General features: G+C 35.4%; 2 protein-coding genes across 3 annotated transcripts in view; one reads left to right on the plus strand and one right to left on the minus strand.

The window, feature by feature from the left end:
• LOC143433587 (uncharacterized) overlaps positions 1-11,821 on the plus strand; it is a 38,980-nt gene extending 27,159 nt beyond the window's left edge. Inside the window, exons 1-3 of one of the 2 annotated variants that reach the window (XM_076911007.1) lie at positions 10,458-10,655; positions 11,087-11,382; positions 11,703-11,821. In XM_076911007.1, coding sequence (XP_076767122.1) covers positions 10,651-10,655; positions 11,087-11,382; positions 11,703-11,797 — 396 coding nt within the window. In that variant the 5' untranslated portion in view covers positions 10,458-10,650 and the 3' untranslated portion in view covers positions 11,798-11,821. Of the gene's footprint in view, positions 1-10,457; positions 10,656-11,086; positions 11,383-11,702 lie in introns of those variants that run through there. The other variant, XM_076910997.1, reaches the window with a different exon arrangement.
• Positions 11,822-14,771: 2,950 nt separating this feature from the next.
• Positions 14,772-18,443, minus strand: LOC143422208 (uncharacterized). Its single transcript, XM_076892687.1, has 4 exons — positions 18,334-18,443; positions 17,510-17,612; positions 17,128-17,325; positions 14,772-17,049 (listed from the first exon to the last, which is right to left on the minus strand). The coding sequence occupies exons 2-4, from the start codon at positions 17,603-17,605 to the stop codon at positions 15,358-15,360; spliced, it is 1,986 nt and encodes a 661-aa protein (XP_076748802.1). The 5' UTR covers positions 17,606-17,612; positions 18,334-18,443; the 3' UTR covers positions 14,772-15,357.
• Between the last annotated feature and the right edge of the window lie 1,572 nt (positions 18,444-20,015).

The following is a 20,015-nucleotide window of genomic DNA, read 5'->3' on the forward strand; positions in this document are numbered from 1 at the left end:
AATTCCCAAATTTTTCCGAAAATCACCAAATACCCCCCCATTGAGGTGTTTTTGAAACTTCAAACTTAAAAAAAAGTAACTTCCCGTGCAGCTAGATCAAAAATTCCAACGGCATTTTAAAGAGCGTTCCAAGCCGCATCTTTTAGCATAGAAATTAGAGAAAAAAAAATTCCCAAATTTTTCCGAAAATCACCCAATACCCCCCCATTGGGGTGTTTTTGAAACTTCAGACTTAAAAAAAAGTAACTTCCCGCGCAGCTAGATCAAAAATTCCAACGGCATTTTAAAGAGCGTTCCAAGGCGCATCTTTTAGCATAGAAATTAGAGAAAAAAAAATTCCCAAATTTTTCCGAAAATCACCAAATACCCCCCCATTGGGGTGTTTTTGAAACTTCAAACTTAAAAAAAAGTAACTTCCCGTGCAGCTAGATCAAAAATTCCAACGGCATTTTAAAGAGCGTTCCAAGCCGCATATTTTAGCATAGATATTAGAGAAAAAAAAATTCCCAAATTTTTCCGAAAATCACCAAATACCCCCCCATTGGGGTGTTTTTGAAACTTCAAACTTAAAAAAATGTAACTTCCCGTGCAGCTAGATCAAAAATTCCAACGGCATTTTAAAGAGCGTTCCAAGGCGCATCTTTTAGCATAGAAATTAGAGAAAAAAAAATTCCCAAATTTTTCCGAAAATCACCAAATACCCCCCCATTGAGGTGTTTTTGAAACTTCAAACTTAAAAAAAAGTAACTTCCCGTGCAGCTAGATCAAAAATTCCAACGGCATTTTAAAGAGCGTTCCAAGCCGCATCTTTTAGCATAGAAATTAGAGAAAAAAAAATTCCCAAATTTTTCCGAAAATCACCCAATACCCCCCCATTGGGGTGTTTTTGAAACTTCAGACTTAAAAAAAAGTAACTTCCCGCGCAGCTAGATCAAAAATTCCAACGGCATTTTAAAGAGCGTTCCAAGGCGCATCTTTTAGCATAGAAATTAGAGAAAAAAAAATTCCCAAATTTTTCCGAAAATCACCAAATACCCCCCCATTGGGGTGTTTTTGAAACTTCAAACTTAAAAAAAAGTAACTTCCCGTGCAGCTAGATCAAAAATTCCAACGGCATTTTAAAGAGCGTTCCAAGCCGCATCTTTTAGCATAGAAATTAGAGAAAAAAAAATTCCCAAATTTTTCCGAAAATCACCAAATACCCCCCCATTGGGGTGTTTTTGAAACTTCAAACTTAAAAAAATGTAACTTCCCGTGCAGCTAGATCAAAAATTCCAACGGCATTTTAAAGAGCGTTCCAAGGCGCATCTTTTAGCATAGAAATTAGAGAAAAAAAAATTCCCAAATTTTTCCGAAAATCACCAAATACCCCCCCATTGGGGTGTTTTTGAAACTTCAAACTTAAAAAAAAGTAACTTCCCGTGCAGCTAGATCAAAAATTCCAACGGCATTTTAAAGAGCGTTCCAAGCCGCATCTTTTAGCATAGATATTAGAGAAAAAAAAATTACCAAATTTTTCCGAAAATCACCCAATACCCCCCCATTGGGGTGTTTTTGAAACTTCAGACTTAAAAAAAAGTAACTTCCCGCGCAGCTAGATCAAAAATTCCAACGGCATTTTAAAGAGCGTTCCAAGGCGCATCTTTTAGCATAGAAATTAGAGAAAAAAAAATTCCCAAATTTTTCCGAAAATCACCAAATACCCCCCCATTGGGGTGTTTCCGAAGCTTCAAACTTAAAAAAAAGTAACTTCCCGCGCAGCTAGATCAAAAATTCCAACGGCATTTTAAAGAGCGTTCCAAGGCGCATCTTTTAGCATAGAAATTAGAGAAAAAAAAATTCCCAAATTTTTCCGAAAATCACCAAATACCCCCCCATTGGGGTGTTTTTGAAACTTCAAACTTAAAAAAAAGTAACTTCCCGTGCAGCTAGATCAAAAATTCCAACGGCATTTTAAAGAGCGTTCCAAGGCGCATCTTTTAGCATAGAAATTAGAGAAAAAAAAATTCCCAAATTTTTCCGAAAATCACCAAATACCCCCCCATTGGGGTGTTTTTGAAACTTCAAACTTAAAAAAATGTAACTTCCCGTGCAGCTAGATCAAAAATTCCAACGGCATTTTAAAGAGCGTTCCAAGGCGCATCTTTTAGCATAGAAATTAGAGAAAAAAAAATTCCCAAATTTTTCCGAAAATCACCAAATACCCCCCCATTGGGGTGTTTTTGAAACTTCAAACTTAAAAAAAAGTAACTTCCCGTGCAGCTAGATCAAAAATTCCAACGGCATTTTAAAGAGCGTTCCAAGCCGCATCTTTTAGCATAGATATTAGAGAAAAAAAAATTACCAAATTTTTCCGAAAATCACCCAATACCCCCCCATTGGGGTGTTTTTGAAACTTCAGACTTAAAAAAAAGTAACTTCCCGCGCAGCTAGATCAAAAATTCCAACGGCATTTTAAAGAGCGTTCCAAGGCGCATCTTTTAGCATAGAAATTAGAGAAAAAAAAATTCCCAAATTTTTCCGAAAATCACCAAATACCCCCCCATTGGGGTGTTTCCGAAGCTTCAAACTTAAAAAAAAGTAACTTCCCGCGCAGCTAGATCAAAAATTCCAACGGCATTTTAAAGAGCGTTCCAAGGCGCATCTTTTAGCATAGAAATTAGAGAAAAAAAAATTCCCAAATTTTTCCGAAAATCACCAAATACCCCCCCATTGGGGTGTTTTTGAAACTTCAAACTTAAAAAAAAGTAACTTCCCGTGCAGCTAGATCAAAAATTCCAACGGCATTTTAAAGAGCGTTCCAAGGCGCATCTTTTAGCATAGAAATTAGAGAAAAAAAAATTCGCAAATTTTTCCGAAAATCACCCAATACCCCCCCATTGGGGTGTTTTTGAAACTTCAAACTTAAAAAAAAGTAACTTCCCGTGCAGCTAGATCAAAAATTCCAACGGCATTTTAAAGAGCGTTCCAAGGCGCATCTTTTAGCATAGAAATTAGAGAAAAAAAAATTCCCAAATTTTTCCGAAAATCACCCAATACCCCCCCATTGGGGTGTTTTTGAAACTTCAAACTTAAAAAAAAGTAACTTCCCGTGCAGCTAGATCAAAAATTCCAACGGCATTTTAAAGAGCGTTCCAAGTCGCATCTTTTAGCATAGAAATTAGAGAAAAAAAAATTCGCAAATTTTTCCGAAAATCACCCAATACCCCCCCATTGGGGTGTTTTTGAAACTTCAGACTTAAAAAAAAGTAACTTCCCGCGCAGCTAGATCAAAAATTCCAACGGCATTTTAAAGAGCGTTCCAAGGCGCATCTTTTAGCATAGAAATTAGAGAAAAAAAAATTCCCAAATTTTTCCGAAAATCACCAAATACCCCCCCATTGGGGTGTTTCCGAAGCTTCAAACTTAAAAAAAAGTAACTTCCCGCGCAGCTAGATCAAAAATTCCAACGGCATTTTAAAGAGCGTTCCAAGGCGCATCTTTTAGCATAGAAATTAGAGAAAAAAAAATTCCCAAATTTTTCCGAAAATCACCAAATACCCCCCCATTGGGGTGTTTTTGAAACTTCAAACTTAAAAAAAAGTAACTTCCCGTGCAGCTAGATCAAAAATTCCAACGGCATTTTAAAGAGCGTTCCAAGGCGCATCTTTTAGCATAGAAATTAGAGAAAAAAAAATTCGCAAATTTTTCCGAAAATCACCCAATACCCCCCCATTGGGGTGTTTTTGAAACTTCAAACTTAAAAAAAAGTAACTTCCCGTGCAGCTAGATCAAAAATTCCAACGGCATTTTAAAGAGCGTTCCAAGGCGCATCTTTTAGCATAGAAATTAGAGAAAAAAAAATTCCCAAATTTTTCCGAAAATCACCCAATACCCCCCCATTGGGGTGTTTTTGAAACTTCAAACTTAAAAAAAAGTAACTTCCCGTGCAGCTAGATCAAAAATTCCAACGGCATTTTAAAGAGCGTTCCAAGTCGCATCTTTTAGCATAGAAATTAGAGAAAAAAAAATTCGCAAATTTTTCCGAAAATCACCCAATACCCCCCCATTGGGGTGTTTTTGAAACTTCAAACTTAAAAAAAAGTAACTTCCCGTGCAGCTAGATCAAAAATTCCAATGGCATTTTAAAGAGCGTTCCAAGGCGCATCTTTTAGCATAGAAATTAGAGAAAAAAAAATTCCCAAATTTTTCCGAAAATCACCAAATACCCCCCCATTGGGGTGTTTTTGAAACTTCAAACTTAAAAAAAAGTAACTTCCCGTGCAGCTAGATCAAAAATTCCAACGGCATTTTAAAGAGCGTTCCAAGCCGCATCTTTTAGCATAGAAATTAGAGAAAAAAAAATTCCCAAATTTTTCCGAAAATCACCAAATACCCCCCCATTGGGGTGTTTTTGAAACTTCAAACTTAAAAAAATGTAACTTCCCGTGCAGCTAGATCAAAAATTCCAACGGCATTTTAAAGAGCGTTCCAAGGCGCATCTTTTAGCATAGAAATTAGAGAAAAAAAAATTCCCAAATTTTTCCGAAAATCATCAAATACCCCCCCATTGAGGTGTTTTTGAAACTTCAAACTTAAAAAAAAGTAACTTCCCGTGCAGCTAGATCAAAAATTCCAACGGCATTTTAAAGAGCGTTCCAAGCCGCATCTTTTAGCATAGAAATTAGAGAAAAAAAAATTCCCAAATTTTTCCGAAAATCACCCAATACCCCCCCATTGGGGTGTTTTTGAAACTTCAGACTTAAAAAAAAGTAACTTCCCGCGCAGCTAGATCAAAAATTCCAACGGCATTTTAAAGAGCGTTCCAAGGCGCATCTTTTAGCATAGAAATTAGAGAAAAAAAAATTCCCAAATTTTTCCGAAAATCACCAAATACCCCCCCATTGGGGTGTTTCCGAAACTTCAAACTTAAAAAAAAGTAACTTCCCGTGCAGCTAGATCAAAAATTCCAACGGCATTTTAAAGAGCGTTCCAAGCCGCATCTTTTAGCATAGAAATTAGAGAAAAAAAAATTCCCAAATTTTTCCGAAAATCACCAAATACCCCCCCATTGGGGTGTTTTTGAAACTTCAAACTTAAAAAAATGTAACTTCCCGTGCAGCTAGATCAAAAATTCCAACGGCATTTTAAAGAGCGTTCCAAGGCGCATCTTTTAGCATAGAAATTAGAGAAAAAAAAATTCCCAAATTTTTCCGAAAATCACCAAATACCCCCCCATTGGGGTGTTTTTGAAACTTCAAACTTAAAAAAAAGTAACTTCCCGTGCAGCTAGATCAAAAATTCCAACGGCATTTTAAAGAGCGTTCCAAGCCGCATCTTTTAGCATAGAAATTAGAGAAAAAAAAATTCCCAAATTTTTCCGAAAATCACCAAATACCCCCCCATTGGGGTGTTTTTGAAACTTCAAACTTAAAAAAATGTAACTTCCCGTGCAGCTAGATCAAAAATTCCAACGGCATTTTAAAGAGCGTTCCAAGGCGCATCTTTTAGCATAGAAATTAGAGAAAAAAAAATTCCCAAATTTTTCCGAAAATCACCAAATACCCCCCCATTGGGGTGTTTTTGAAACTTCAAACTTAAAAAAAAGTAACTTCCCGTGCAGCTAGATCAAAAATTCCAACGGCATTTTAAAGAGCGTTCCAAGTCGCATCTTTTAGCATAGAAATTAGAGAAAAAAAAATTCGCAAATTTTTCCGAAAATCACCCAATACCCCCCCATTGGGGTGTTTTTGAAACTTCAAACTTAAAAAAAAGTAACTTCCCGTGCAGCTAGATCAAAAATTCCAATGGCATTTTAAAGAGCGTTCCAAGGCGCATCTTTTAGCATAGAAATTAGAGAAAAAAAAATTCCCAAATTTTTCCGAAAATCACCAAATACCCCCCCATTGGGGTGTTTTTGAAACTTCAAACTTAAAAAAAAGTAACTTCCCGTGCAGCTAGATCAAAAATTCCAACGGCATTTTAAAGAGCGTTCCAAGCCGCATCTTTTAGCATAGAAATTAGAGAAAAAAAAATTCCCAAATTTTTCCGAAAATCACCAAATACCCCCCCATTGGGGTGTTTTTGAAACTTCAAACTTAAAAAAATGTAACTTCCCGTGCAGCTGGATCAAAAATTCCAATGGCATTTTAAAGAGCGTTCCAAGGCGCATCTTTTAGCATAGAAATTAGAGAAAAAAAAATTCCCAAATTTTTCCGAAAATCACCAAATACCCCCCCATTGGGGTGTTTTTGAAACTTCAAACTTAAAAAAAAGTAACTTCCCGTGCAGCTAGATCAAAAATTCCAACGGCATTTTAAAGAGCGTTCCAAGCCGCATCTTTTAGCATAGAAATTAGAGAAAAAAAAATTCCCAAATTTTTCCGAAAATCACCAAATACCCCCCCATTGGGGTGTTTTTGAAACTTCAAACTTAAAAAAATGTAACTTCCCGTGCAGCTGGATCAAAAATTCCAACGGCATTTTAAAGAGCGTTCCAAGGCGCATCTTTTAGCATAGAAATTAGAGAAAAAAAAATTCCCAAATTTTTCCGAAAATCACCAAATACCCCCCCATTGAGGTGTTTTTGAAACTTCAAACTTAAAAAAAAGTAACTTCCCGTGCAGCTAGATCAAAAATTCCAACGGCATTTTAAAGAGCGTTCCAAGCCGCATCTTTTAGCATAGAAATTAGAGAAAAAAAAATTCCCAAATTTTTCCGAAAATCACCCAATACCCCCCCATTGGGGTGTTTTTGAAACTTCAGACTTAAAAAAAAGTAACTTCCCGCGCAGCTAGATCAAAAATTCCAACGGCATTTTAAAGAGCGTTCCAAGGCGCATCTTTTAGCATAGAAATTAGAGAAAAAAAAATTCCCAAATTTTTCCGAAAATCACCAAATACCGCCCCATTGGGGTGTTTCCGAAACTTCAAACTTAAAAAAAAGTAACTTCCCGTGCAGCTAGATCAAAAATTCCAACGGCATTTTAAAGAGCGTTCCAAGCCGCATCTTTTAGCATAGAAATTAGAGAAAAAAAATTCCCAAATTTTTCCGAAAATCACCAAATACCCCCCCATTGGGGTGTTTTTGAAACTTCAAACTTAAAAAAATGTAACTTCCCGTGCAGCTAGATCAAAAATTCCAACGGCATTTTAAAGAGCGTTCCAAGGCGCATCTTTTAGCATAGAAATTAGAGAAAAAAAAATTCCCAAATTTTTCCGAAAATCACCAAATACCCCCCCATTGGGGTGTTTTTGAAACTTCAAACTTAAAAAAAAGTAACTTCCCGTGCAGCTAGATCAAAAATTCCAACGGCATTTTAAAGAGCGTTCCAAGCCGCATCTTTTAGCATAGAAATTAGAGAAAAAAAAATTCCCAAATTTTTCCGAAAATCACCAAATACCCCCCCATTGGGGTGTTTTTGAAACTTCAAACTTAAAAAAATGTAACTTCCCGTGCAGCTAGATCAAAAATTCCAACGGCATTTTAAAGAGCGTTCCAAGCCGCATCTTTTAGCATAGAAATTAGAGAAAAAAAAATTCCCAAATTTTTCCGAAAATCACCCAATACCCCCCCATTGGGGTGTTTTTGAAACTTCAGACTTAAAAAAAAGTAACTTCCCGCGCAGCTAGATCAAAAATTCCAACGGCATTTTAAAGAGCGTTCCAAGGCGCATCTTTTAGCATAGAAATTAGAGAAAAAAAAATTCCCAAATTTTTCCGAAAATCACCAAATACCCCCCCATTGGGGTGTTTCCGAAACTTCAAACTTAAAAAAAAGTAACTTCCCGTGCAGCTAGATCAAAAATTCCAACGGCATTTTAAAGAGCGTTCCAAGCCGCATCTTTTAGCATAGAAATTAGAGAAAAAAAAATTCCCAAATTTTTCCGAAAATCACCAAATACCCCCCCATTGGGGTGTTTTTGAAACTTCAAACTTAAAAAAAAGTAACTTCCCGTGCAGCTAGATCAAAAATTCCAATGGCATTTTAAAGAGCGTTCCAAGGCGCATCTTTTAGCATAGAAATTAGAGAAAAAAAAATTCCCAAATTTTTCCCAAGTTGATTGACATATTCCTTACTTTCTTACATTTAATGGAAAAAAGATAACGAAAAAGATAAAATATTTCACTCATCATTTTTAATGATAATAAAAATTAATTATAATGAGTGTTATGTTTATCTTTATGTCGTTGGGAATCGAGCGTTTGTCATTAAAATAAACAGTAATTTGTACGTTTGTAAAGTCAGAATTTGTTTAGTATTGTGCTTCTCATGGCTGATCTGAAAATATTCTAGATATCCTTTGTATATCATTATTTATGACAACTTTGAAATTTATTGAACATTAAGAACGAAACTATTAATATTTAATTAGAATATTATTATTATTTCATTTTCAAAGAGTTAATATTTTGTATAAGTTAAAAGTAAATTCTTAGGTTTTACCACACCATAAAACATATAATATTTCATTAAAATATATCTTGTTTATTGTCATTGTTTAATTAATATATTATTGTTTAATTAATGTGCTTTTATTAATCCATTAAGTAAGTTTGTTTTGGATTCACAATTTTAGATAGATATTTAGATAATGGATTTGGACAATTTGTACATGGTATCGTACAGATGGAAATACAGACAGGTCAATATTAATCAAAGTAAGTAAGTGACAAAAATATATATATTATATAAAAAGAAGGGATATTATGTGCTATCATTAACCAATTATACAACTTTGTTACAGATCTAAAATTTTGGAAGATGCCTGTAGACCTAATTATTAAAAAGGAAGTATATATATGTGTCTATAATTACTAAAAGGAGATATATGTATGTGTCTATTTATATATATTTTTTCTGTACGATTTATTAATACTAAACCTACTGACATTTTATACATACTATGTTATTCTTTTGTGTGTTGTTCATTCTTGTTTCAGATGTTTAGTGTTTGCAGTTTTCCTTCATATGTTATTCTTCGTTGTTTTTGTTTCTTGGTGTAATCTCTTCTTGGTTGAATCTGTTCTATTGTAATTTCTTCGTAAATTACTTCGATCTTGAATTTTCTGTTATGAGATACGTGTGTGTCACACGTTGGTTTCCTTTTGGTTTCACTCCCTGTATCATTGTTTTGTCTTTGTTTCTGGATGTATCACATGGATTCAGATCCATAAGATTTTTACATAGGTAGGTTGAAAGATGTGTCTGTTTTTGGATGTATTATGGGTTCAATTCTATTAGATTTTCACGTAGGTAGGTTGAAAGATGTGTCTCTGTTCATGGATGTATTATGGGTTCAACTCTATTAGATTTTTACGTAGGCAGGTTGAGACATTTCTGTTCTCAGGTACATACATTATATAAGATCTTTACAAATTCCATTAGATTTTTACATAGGTAGGGCGAAACATGTTTCAATTATTGATAGGTAGGAATAATTTCTCTTAAATTTAGGTAGATTCCAACTGGATGGGTAGTTTTAAAATTAAATTAGCTTTAAAGTAGATTAAGTAGATTTAGTACGCTTGGTAGATTAAGTAGATGTAATACGCTTAGTAGATTAAGTAAATTTTTAGCTAGGTAAGGTATTGTTAAGATAGTTTTAATTTTTCGCGAGAATTCTTTACAATACTCAATTTACTGTCCATATGCATAGCGATTGAAGGCCTAACCGCGTTGCAAATGTACATTAAAAGGAGGTGATATTTAATAATAACTTACACAAAGGAGGGTGGATGGGACGCGGTTAGGGTGGGTCTCCATTCGCAGCAACCTCCACGTGGTGAGACCCGGGCACCGTGTATTTGATATATAATTGTTGATTGCATCATACGGTGGTATGATATAATTAAAAATTATGTAGCAAATAGTTCGAGCAAATGGCTGCCATAGGTTTTAATCGTGTTTAAATTAATTTAAATAGCATGTCTTAACAAGTCTTAGCATTTCGTTTTCGTTGGTGCACAGTGGTTTGGAAAGCGGTACTTTCTGATCTAGATTTAATATTTCAAATTTGTTACTTTGAATAGAATTTTCTTCTACCAGCTTGGAAGTTTACTCTTAACACTTTGTACAATATTCAATTGTATTATTTTCATCAGACAAGAGGTTTTTCTCGTTACAGAATGCGTATGTGAAAGGAATAAAACCTGAACAATTATTAGATGGCCGAGGAAAAATTCAAGCAGTAGAATTTTTCAATAAGAATTTTTCATATTTAGAATTGAAAAATTCAATAGATAAAGTAAAAATAGTTAAGCAGTAGTGTTCTGTTTAACCCCTTAACTTATATTTTGAATTTGAATACAATATACCGTTGTTCTCTCCTACTTCTGCCAAAATAGGCAAGAAGTTCGGACGATTTCCGAAAGGTGAACACATGTGTACATAAGCATTGAAGCAGTTTGGCTCAGGAATTATTTGAGTGGCAAAACGCAAAGAAAGAATATCATTATCTATTCCGCTGAACATGTTGAAAGATTTAATTTATTAAACTGTTGAGTGATATTTATCGAAACACAATACTAAACGAAATATAGTAAATAATATTATGTGACAGTGTTATTTGCAACAAAAAATAATATTTAAATAAAAAAGAAAATTGGAAAGGAACAAAAACAATCTGTTACAGAGTTAAAATCATCGATCGTACGACTTTGCAAGTAATAAAATGAGGTGAGAGATACTTAAGGAAATATTAGAAGAATTGTTTCGTCCATTACATTTCTGTGCATTGAACGTTATAGTATTTTGACCAACCGTCCTTTGATGTGTAAGAGGTCTAACGAAAAATAGCTAACGTGTTTACATTATCAGCGACAGTTGCTGAATAAAAAAAAATATGAAAGTTATCCATACGTGTCGACAAAGCAATCGAATTATCTGCTATCTTTGTATTATATTTTATTTCGGAATTTTAAATGAAAACATACTTTTTAAAGCATTCTGTATATTTCACATTAACGCCTTTGCGGACAGTCTAAATTCATATAAGAGCATTGTAAATAATAAAATTGTACATGATGTACTGCACATGCAATGGTAACCAATCAGCCATCTGTGAACGTAATAAAATAAACCAAGTAAGACAAGACATTGTGAAACAGTTGTAGGAAAGCAGTCTCGAAGAAAAAGACCAAGAAGTCGAGTTCCTGTTGCAATGGCGGCAGGCACCGCTTAGATAGCACCACGGAGAGTTCGTCTTCTTGTTCTTCCGATTCGTCCTCCTACACGTCTTCTTCAGAGTGCTCGTACTCAGACAGTTCGGAATATTCAAGATGCGATTGCTATAAAAGCGACAGCACACCGCCAAAACGGAAGAGTAAAGGCAAATCAAAAAGTAGGACCGTGCGTTCTTCAAAACAACCAAGGGCATACAAGAAAAAGACCTCTCGACGTAGCAGTACGTTTCTAATTATTATGAAGGAAGAACTCGAGATTGTTTTACGAACATTTTTAATCTTCCACGATTAAGTATTTGTAGGAATTTTATCGTTGTGATTCAAAAAATTTTAATAGATTTTTTTTTAATTTACTTAACTGTCCATTGTTTTCAAATTGATTTTTAATGTTGACGCAATTGTCCGCTTCTTTCAAACTGTACATATAATGAACATCTTGCTTGGTAGAAGAATTAGTCTTTGGTTATCGTGCAATTATTGTCCTGGAGTTCGATTAATATTTATTTTTACGATATTGATTGCAAAATCATGATTATTTCAGGACGATCATCGAATTCGTCTTCGGAATCGTACAGCAGCGACGAAGACTGCTGTAACTGCGTGGCCAGTAAACCACGAGGTAAAACAAAAGCCTGAACATACAATTCTCGTTCATGATTTTATTCACACGCCTTTCCCTTTTACTATTTGTTTAATCATTATTTATTTTATACCATCGTGTAATTGGAGACATTATATTATATTTACTGAACAATATTATATGTTAACTTGTAAGTGAAAGTATGAACAGTAAGAAAGCTATGATATTAGGAAGAAAATTGTACTGTATTATTATGTAAGAAATAAAGATAACCGTTCGCATGGAACGTATAGGTAATCTTTTAACGTAATTTTTATTTTAATATAGTATGATCAATAGTTGGGGTACAATTATAATTTGTGTAGCAAATAATAGTATTATGTGTGATATTATTTTCACGGGTAAAATATAAGGCAACACAGACGAGCTTTGGAAAAACCATGTATTATAGAATAATAGATTACATTGTTCATGGTAATAATGATGTAATAAACCAGAATATACCTGACAATAATAATAAGAATCTAAAATAACACGAATACTGAATACATATTATTAACAATAATGAGAGGAGGGACTTTGGGGATGCTTGGCAAAGGAAAGGGGCCAAGCCGCTCAGGACTGCATTCGAATTAAAAGAAGAAAAAAAAGGAAAGAGAGGAGGCTAAGAGAAAAGTAAACATTAACTATTCGATAAAATCAACATGATTTCCGTATCGATAACTTAACATCTTCGACGTTCAAGCATTTTAAAAAAAAATTAACTAAATAGTCCGAATGCGGAACGACTTTTTAGTTACACGAGATCCATTCCTTTAATCGTATACGAAAAAATTGATGTCTCTAAATTGAACGAGACAGAAAAGGAAAAATATTACAATGAGGAATGAGAATTGGTTGTTTAAGACTTACTGCTAAATCAGTTACGATTAATCACTAATGAACAATTTTATGACCGTTTAAAAAAAGCAACGCGTTTACACGACGTTGATTTATATAAAATGTAAATTTCTTCTTTTCCTTCCTTTCGAAAAATAATAAAATAGATAATTCGATCGCGTTCTCTACGATTGAACATGAAATCCGTAATATTTCCTTTTACATTACGTGTTTCTCGTATAAAACAAGGAAACAAATTTTCTTGTCTGTATCTAGGCATACATGCATGTGTATATATGTACGTATGATATATATTTTGCGTAGCGTACGTACAACGTGAAAACGTTGCAGTTATTGATTTGTTAGCGCGTAATAATTCTTATATTAAATTACTGCATTTTCTCACTTTATTTTTTTCTAGTCACACAAGCCGAAGACGATAGAAGAACGGGGAAGAATGAATAATAAAAAAAAAAAAAAAAAAAAAAAAAAAAAACTAAACAAATAAGATCGAGCACATTTTTTCCACTCGAGAACCAGCTCGTTTTAGGAATTGTACGTTGTTTCCAGACATCTGGAAATCGTTAATTGCACCCTGGTCTTGCGGATTGGTCCGTTCCCTCCGACGCCACGGTTATTGATTAATTAAACTCATTGTTCACGAACTGAGATCTTAACCTTATTAACGAAGCACCTCGAATATACTAAACAAAAATATATGGACAGTGTTTAGAAATATTGAAAGAAAAAAAAAAAAAAAAAAAAAAACATCGGCAGTCCGATAAAAACGGATATTGAGGTTAAGTGGCAAAGTTGCATGGACAGATGACGCTAGAGTTATTCGTATCAATTGTTTGTCCTCTTTTTTGGTTCCATTTTAAAAGTTTTCGATCATCGTATCAATTGTAAATGAATCATTTAGGTATATCCTTTTAAAATATCAAAGCATGCAGCTCGCGTTGCAAAAACGCACGGCACGATACTGGTCTATATAATAACGCTAAATAAATCGATAGGGGACAATGTCGTTTCGCGTGGCAGCGATGCTTTGTGTTTAGAATGCAAAACGGCATGTCGAATTTACAGAGGCCTCGTAGTTGATCCGATATTAAATTAATGCACCGATATGATACGTGCACGTCGTGAACGAAGCTAAGTTTATTAATTGACCGTCCAATCTCTATTGATATAGACTCTTGACAAGATGAAACATTCAACTTTTCCGTCTCCCTTTTCTTTACGACTTACCGGAAGCCTCTTGGGCAAGCTAAAGGTTGCGGCGAAATTGCGCGCCCGAGTCAACGAGAAAAAGCTGGTCAATCAATAAATCATATTTGTGATGTCCCTCTGGAAATCATTTTGAAATGATTTTCCGAAGGTTTGTGGCAGCCCTGTGTTGGTTTCCAACTATTTAACAAACTATGGCATACAATAATATTAGAATGTAGTGATACGATCAAAGAATGTACCGAGTGGACGTTTCACGACGTTTCATTCGAGTCATAGAATACATAAACGATACGTATTCGAGGTTCTCTTGTACGCGTGAGATCTTGTGCACGAACATGAAAAATAAAGGAAGCGAAAAAAGTTCTCGCAAGGAAGCACTAACGCGTAGACGAGAATTCGAATTCAGTTTTTAAAAGATGCTCTTGACAATCTAACACGTACTATGATTCATGATATTGTATCGAATGTGTATCAGGGATGAACAATTCTCGGAGTTCCTAGATTCCAAGAACAGCGTAGTCGTAAGTTTCTTTCCCCGTTGTACGTTTGTTGATATTTTTTATTGTTATCTTCGATGTCCTTATATAGAAGAGCAACTGAATCGCACACCTCTGATATATGCGGATTTGTACCACTCGGTATGATTCTGTAACCTTACTAATTGTTTGGTTGGAAGGTATGTAAGTACGCAATGACCAGCCGTTACTTCATCCTGAATCTGTCTTTTTGATCTAGCCTACGAGAACGACTCGATATTTTACGTTAAATTACATACGTTATTGAAATGCCGGACATATCAATCTGTCTTCCTCCTTATTTGTTTCGAGACTACCGCTTTGGACGTGTGTCTAGCCAAATCCAAAATCGAAAGTTGCAATTCATTTATATGCATCCAATGTAAGAACGTCGATAGCATTCTGTAATTTTGTTTCACTCGAAAATTGTCAGTGGGCGTTACTGGAAGCAAAATGGTATGACGGATCTTCACGAATATGTACGCATCTGTGTGGACTTCTTGTTACCATTTGAACTTGTATAATGAACATCCCTTAACTTAGTACTTAATATTTAATGAGAATCACTCTACTGAAAGCTTCGTCTTTTAGCAGATCTCGTCTAGATCATTCTCTAAAAGTTTCTTCATATCCTTAATCTGTGCATGTTCACAAAAAGTAGATGCTTTTTATTCGGTTTAAAATCCTTGGTTTTTTACGTATTGAAAAACTTCTCACTATGATCCGTCTTTTGTCAAAATTATGCGAAGGAAGACGAATGAATTCGTCGAAAAGTGAACAGTGGTTAGCAAAAAACACGTCCTGATATTATTGCGTACAATTGCATTCGTATTGGTGTTGCGGTTTTGTGTCCCTTCTCTTTAGCCTTTGCTTCATTTTGACTTTTTTTCTTCTTTCTTTTTTTTATTGATTAATATTCTATCTATTTACATTGAATTCGTCGTTTTTTTTAGCTGTGAGCTGGTGCTTAGTACCAGCTACACACTAGGCTATCACGAGAGCACAGGACTAACTTCGGCCACATCTTTGCAGTCTTGAATAGATAATTGAGCTAGCTCGTTCGCTATCTCCTGAGTGGTTGAGTCTGTTTTTTTCAATATCGTATATCCCTGCTGAGTTTCTTCGTTCTCACCATTAACCTTAGTATTATTCTTAGTCTGCCCGTTGCTTTTCCGTTTACCCGACGTTTCTTCACTGGACATACCAGGATGAATTTTGAACACACTTTTGATAATGCTGTTAACTGTTGTCTGACAACGTTTTGGACTATCGTTTTTCTGATCGTTCACGAATTTAATACGGATCGTTCTGTTGTTTTCCGTATTTTCTTTATGTTTGTTGCCTTTCGTCACAATAGCCTTTGATTTCTGATGCTTTTGATCAGACACGTTCTGACCGTTTGGAACGTCCGAATTTTTTATCTCTTGCTGCTTCTCCTCTGGCGCAGCTGTGTCCTCTACAGAACTCGTCACGTCTCGTCCTATACTTGTTATGGTAGTATCTGAACTATGAGTATCGTTCGATTTTCTAGACAACTCGAACGCTGCGACATCGGAATCGTTACTTTTTTTAACTTCTTCGTCCAAATCCGTCACTTGTACATTTTTGGGTTCATCTGAAGAGCCTTTCTCGGCGGTTATTTTATTGTTTTCTGTAGGTATGTGATTATTTGCATCTTGTCGATCATTCGATGGTAACTCTCGTTGCAACACCTTAACAGGACTCTTCGGTTTCGTACCATTATCAGACGTATCTTTGTTTTGACAATTTGTACAGGAAGATTGTTTGGAATGAGTAGGCGAATTCACTTGCCTCTTGCTGGCATTGTTCTTTTGAGCGACACCCATGTGCGGTCTGCTTAATCTAAAACCCTTAATCGAGCATGTTGTTTGAACATTGTACGACGCTGCCGGTTCATATTGCGGTACTGGTTGTACATGATTTAAATGTATTTGTTGTTGCTGTGGTTGCATTCTGCGCATATCGATATGCATCGCGTTATCCATTCGTTGTTGATAAGTTATGTATGTTTGATAAGGCGCAGCTAAATTCGTGTTCATAGCTGGATTAACATTCGCGTTTGTGCTTGGACCATAATTAAGACTAGCGTTCGGATGAACATTCGAATTTACATATTGGGGTACCATTTGTCTAGGTAATTGTTGAAACTGGTACTGTGGAGCTGGATATGCAGGGCAGTTCTGTTGTGGGATATTCTGTACCATATTATCTCTACGATCTCTAGAAGGGATTGTCGAAATCCTTGAAACATTTCCGTGATATTGTTGCGGTACTAATTGCCCGGATTGATACATCTGATCGTTTTGCGTAATTATCGGATTTTGCGGTTGATGACCATAGCCATCGTAATGCATACCTTCGTTAGTCATTGCTCTACCATACGCTACGCTTGAGTGATACTGCGGTGGTTGTGACGAGTAATCTTGTTGCTGGTGATCTTGGTACTGTGGATATTGAGGTACAGGTGGCTGCGCATCAATCCAGGTCTCTTGCTGCGACGGTGGTTGTTCCATGTCTCTCCTTGCTTGCACAGCATTCCAAACCTCTTTCAACTCACCGGTTATATCACGATCTTTCAGTATTGTGTACTGCCGCGTGAAAATGACGCCCGCGTTCATTCTTTCCACAAAATCTAGTAAAAGTTCTATTAAACTGGAACGCTTCTGTAATAAAAGCAGAGTAGTGCAGGATATTGTTCTTCGTGAATGGATTCAATCAGAAGAATTTTGCACTAAAAGTACCTTTGGATCTTGTGCGTTTTTCCCATTAATTCGAAGTACCTCCGGATTGGCCATTACCGCGAATACTACAGCTTCTGCTTTTGTACGTGGCGGTCTGACCCTCATTCCACCATAAAATGGTACAGGCTGAGAAGGTTTTAGTGGCATTGCAATTTTTTCCCAGGATAAAACATTTACATAGCATGGGACAGCAGTGCCCTAAAACAACAAGACATAATCAACTTTCAATTAGCTATTTCAATTACATTAACGTAAGGGGTAAGAATGATTTATAATTTTTAACGCAATAAATACAAAAGCATCGATAAGAAAGTATCAAATTTCGCGCATTTAAGATAGACAGAGTTTTTATGACATAAAATTTCATTTTAAACTTATATACCTGTATAAAGTCTTGTATACACATATGAGGTTGAGGAGGATTTTTGAAGAGACGAGCGCCGTTACGCTTCATTCTGGTTGCACCACCCTCTGTCATTTTGTAACTGAAAATAAATTTATTGCAAGATCAAAATAATACATAATGTATTTTGAAATATCTTATGTACATAAATGAATTGAATTCCATAACATAAATGAAATATACAAAACATGTGTCTAAATCAATTGGTATATTATATATGTGGATCATTTAATATTAGTGTCACTATCAATTTATTTTTATTTGAAAATAGTACAATTATTTAAAATTTATTATGTTGTACAATTTGAAAATTCTATGTCAAAAACAAAAGTATGTTAAATGGCACATTGATAAGGTTCATCAGAATGAAAAAATAAGGTTACTAATTAAATAATGTTAGTTACTGTATCACGTAAGCGTTACAGTACGACAGTAAATGGGAGTAGTACAAGGGGCAGAAAATTCATAGTAACAAATGTGGCGGTGTAAATGCGTTAAATAGTGTAATAGCATGCTATTAATGAACTTCTAGTTTTGTACAGTAACGAGAGGAAAATTTTTAAGTCAGATGTAGTGCGTCTGAATGTACGAAAACCGCTTGAATAGAAAAATCGCAAAACTTTTACGATATCCCCGATGCATTAGAGCCCTCTTGTTACACGACCATCATAGATTGTCAATATAACCTAAAAATTCCTTAAGTTTACACACCGAATGCTACGATAAACATAAGTAAAATGGGTTATTTGTATGGCACAATACGTTGTACAAATGATATATAGTTCTCTGTTACGTAAACTTACCCCGCGGTGTTATTTCACGCGTATAAACACTCAAACAACCAGGGACACGATACGACACATTATCGGGCAGCTTCGGTGGAAAAGATCCATCGCTCCTTTTGTTTATTATTTTTGCGGAGTCTGCGCGATTGAATTGATCGTGTGCGCTCAGCTACCTTACGTGGTCAGTCTACGAACTAACATGTTCAAGATGGTCGACAGCGGAAGTCACGCTTTGTGCATTGGTGTGAAGTGGTAAAACAAATTCCCTAGATTTAATATTTACTTTCGTATTTGATGTTTATTACTGTTGATTCATTTCTAAATAAGAACTTGAAAGAAACGATCGATTCAATTGAATTTACAATCAGACAACTCTAGTGACATCGGTGAAAGACGTAGATTCACAGTGTAGAATTATAGAATACGATTTCCGCATAGTTGTGTGCTTCGACAACGTAGTAATGTTTTCTAATATCTTTCAAGAGTTTAAAATAACGTATAATTCTCAGTGTTATCAAATTTTTGTGACAATTATGATAATTGTATTGTTCTATATTCGATGATCATCAAACTTGAAAAGGTAATCATTATACACTTTTTTCAATAACATCTTAAATACCTTTACGTTTATTCTATGCGCGCTACAACTTTTTTTATTGTATTTTGCTATCTCTTTTTAGTCTATACTGTAAAACACGTTTTATGACAACAGATTGTGTAGATATCGCGTGTTTTATACACATGCAATAACAGAATGATACTTGATCATTGCATTCGAGAGTTGTAAAACATTTTTACGGTAAAGTGTCAATGCGTACGAAAACATTTTACAATCATTTTGGCGAACCATCTCATTTATTACAAAAACTGAACTTTAAATAACAACTTCCCATAACGTAATTCTTTTTGTCGCAGCATTGAACGCTGGCAATTTTGTTTCTACGTTGCGAAATTTTTTTACTCTATATAGATAACCATTATCAGCGTCATTAAATCGTCCCTAATGAAAACAAGTTTATGCTGTTTTCGGCAAATGGCTTTCCAACTACCATACCCTTGTACTCTCGCGAAAAGTCTTTTATAACTTAATGGATGAATCATTTTCGCTGAAATCGAATTACACGCGCTGATTTTTGTTCACACACATCTTTCAATAGCACTCTTTCGTTGTTTTTAATTATTTCGAATTAGCTAGTGCGGCTAGCAGAATAACAATTAGGCAAGCGTTTCGAATAAATTAATGTCAGTTTGTTCGTGCCAGCATGATCTCGCGGTGATTGTAAGTGGCGCCACTTGTAGCCGGGTGTATGCGGAGGGTACCCGACGAGCACATCGATGGGGCCCCGTTGAATCCACCATATCATTATGACGCCTCGCAGGCGACTATCGATCCCGATCGATGATATTAATAGTCGCTAACTACAGTCTTCCACGCCGCTCGCGTTCTACGCTGTATTTCGCTGCTCGAGTCGATGTTTTTTTCTTCTTTTACGCTGTGTACGTTGCCGAGTAGTATAGGATTCTGGAATCATTGCATGCGCGCGCGCGATTGCCATTTGTAATTTGTCGTTCACGATAATGGGGATGCGAATAAATTCGCCTATAACAGAAGGAAGATTCGTGGTGCTTCTGTAATAATACTGCGTTGGTTTCATTAAACTAGCGGGACACTGAGAATTTCGATACTTCGAACAAAATTT

The sequence above is a fragment of the Xylocopa sonorina genome, chromosome 1 (genome assembly GCF_050948175.1).
Source record: "Xylocopa sonorina isolate GNS202 chromosome 1, iyXylSono1_principal, whole genome shotgun sequence".
NCBI classification, from domain to species: Eukaryota; Metazoa; Arthropoda; class Insecta; order Hymenoptera; family Apidae; genus Xylocopa; species Xylocopa sonorina.

Coding starts and splice junctions, on each gene's coding strand:
- LOC143422208 (XM_076892687.1), bottom strand. CDS start 17,605: ATGACAGAGGGTGGTGCAACCAGAATGAAGCGTAACGGCGCTCGTCTC. Junction 17,326..17,509: donor GTATACAAGACTTTATACAG/GTATATAAGTTT, acceptor TTGTTGTTTTAG/GGCACTGCTGTCCCATGCTA. Junction 17,050..17,127: donor AAAACGCACAAGATCCAAAG/GTACTTTTAGTG, acceptor CTTTTATTACAG/AAGCGTTCCAGTTTAATAGA.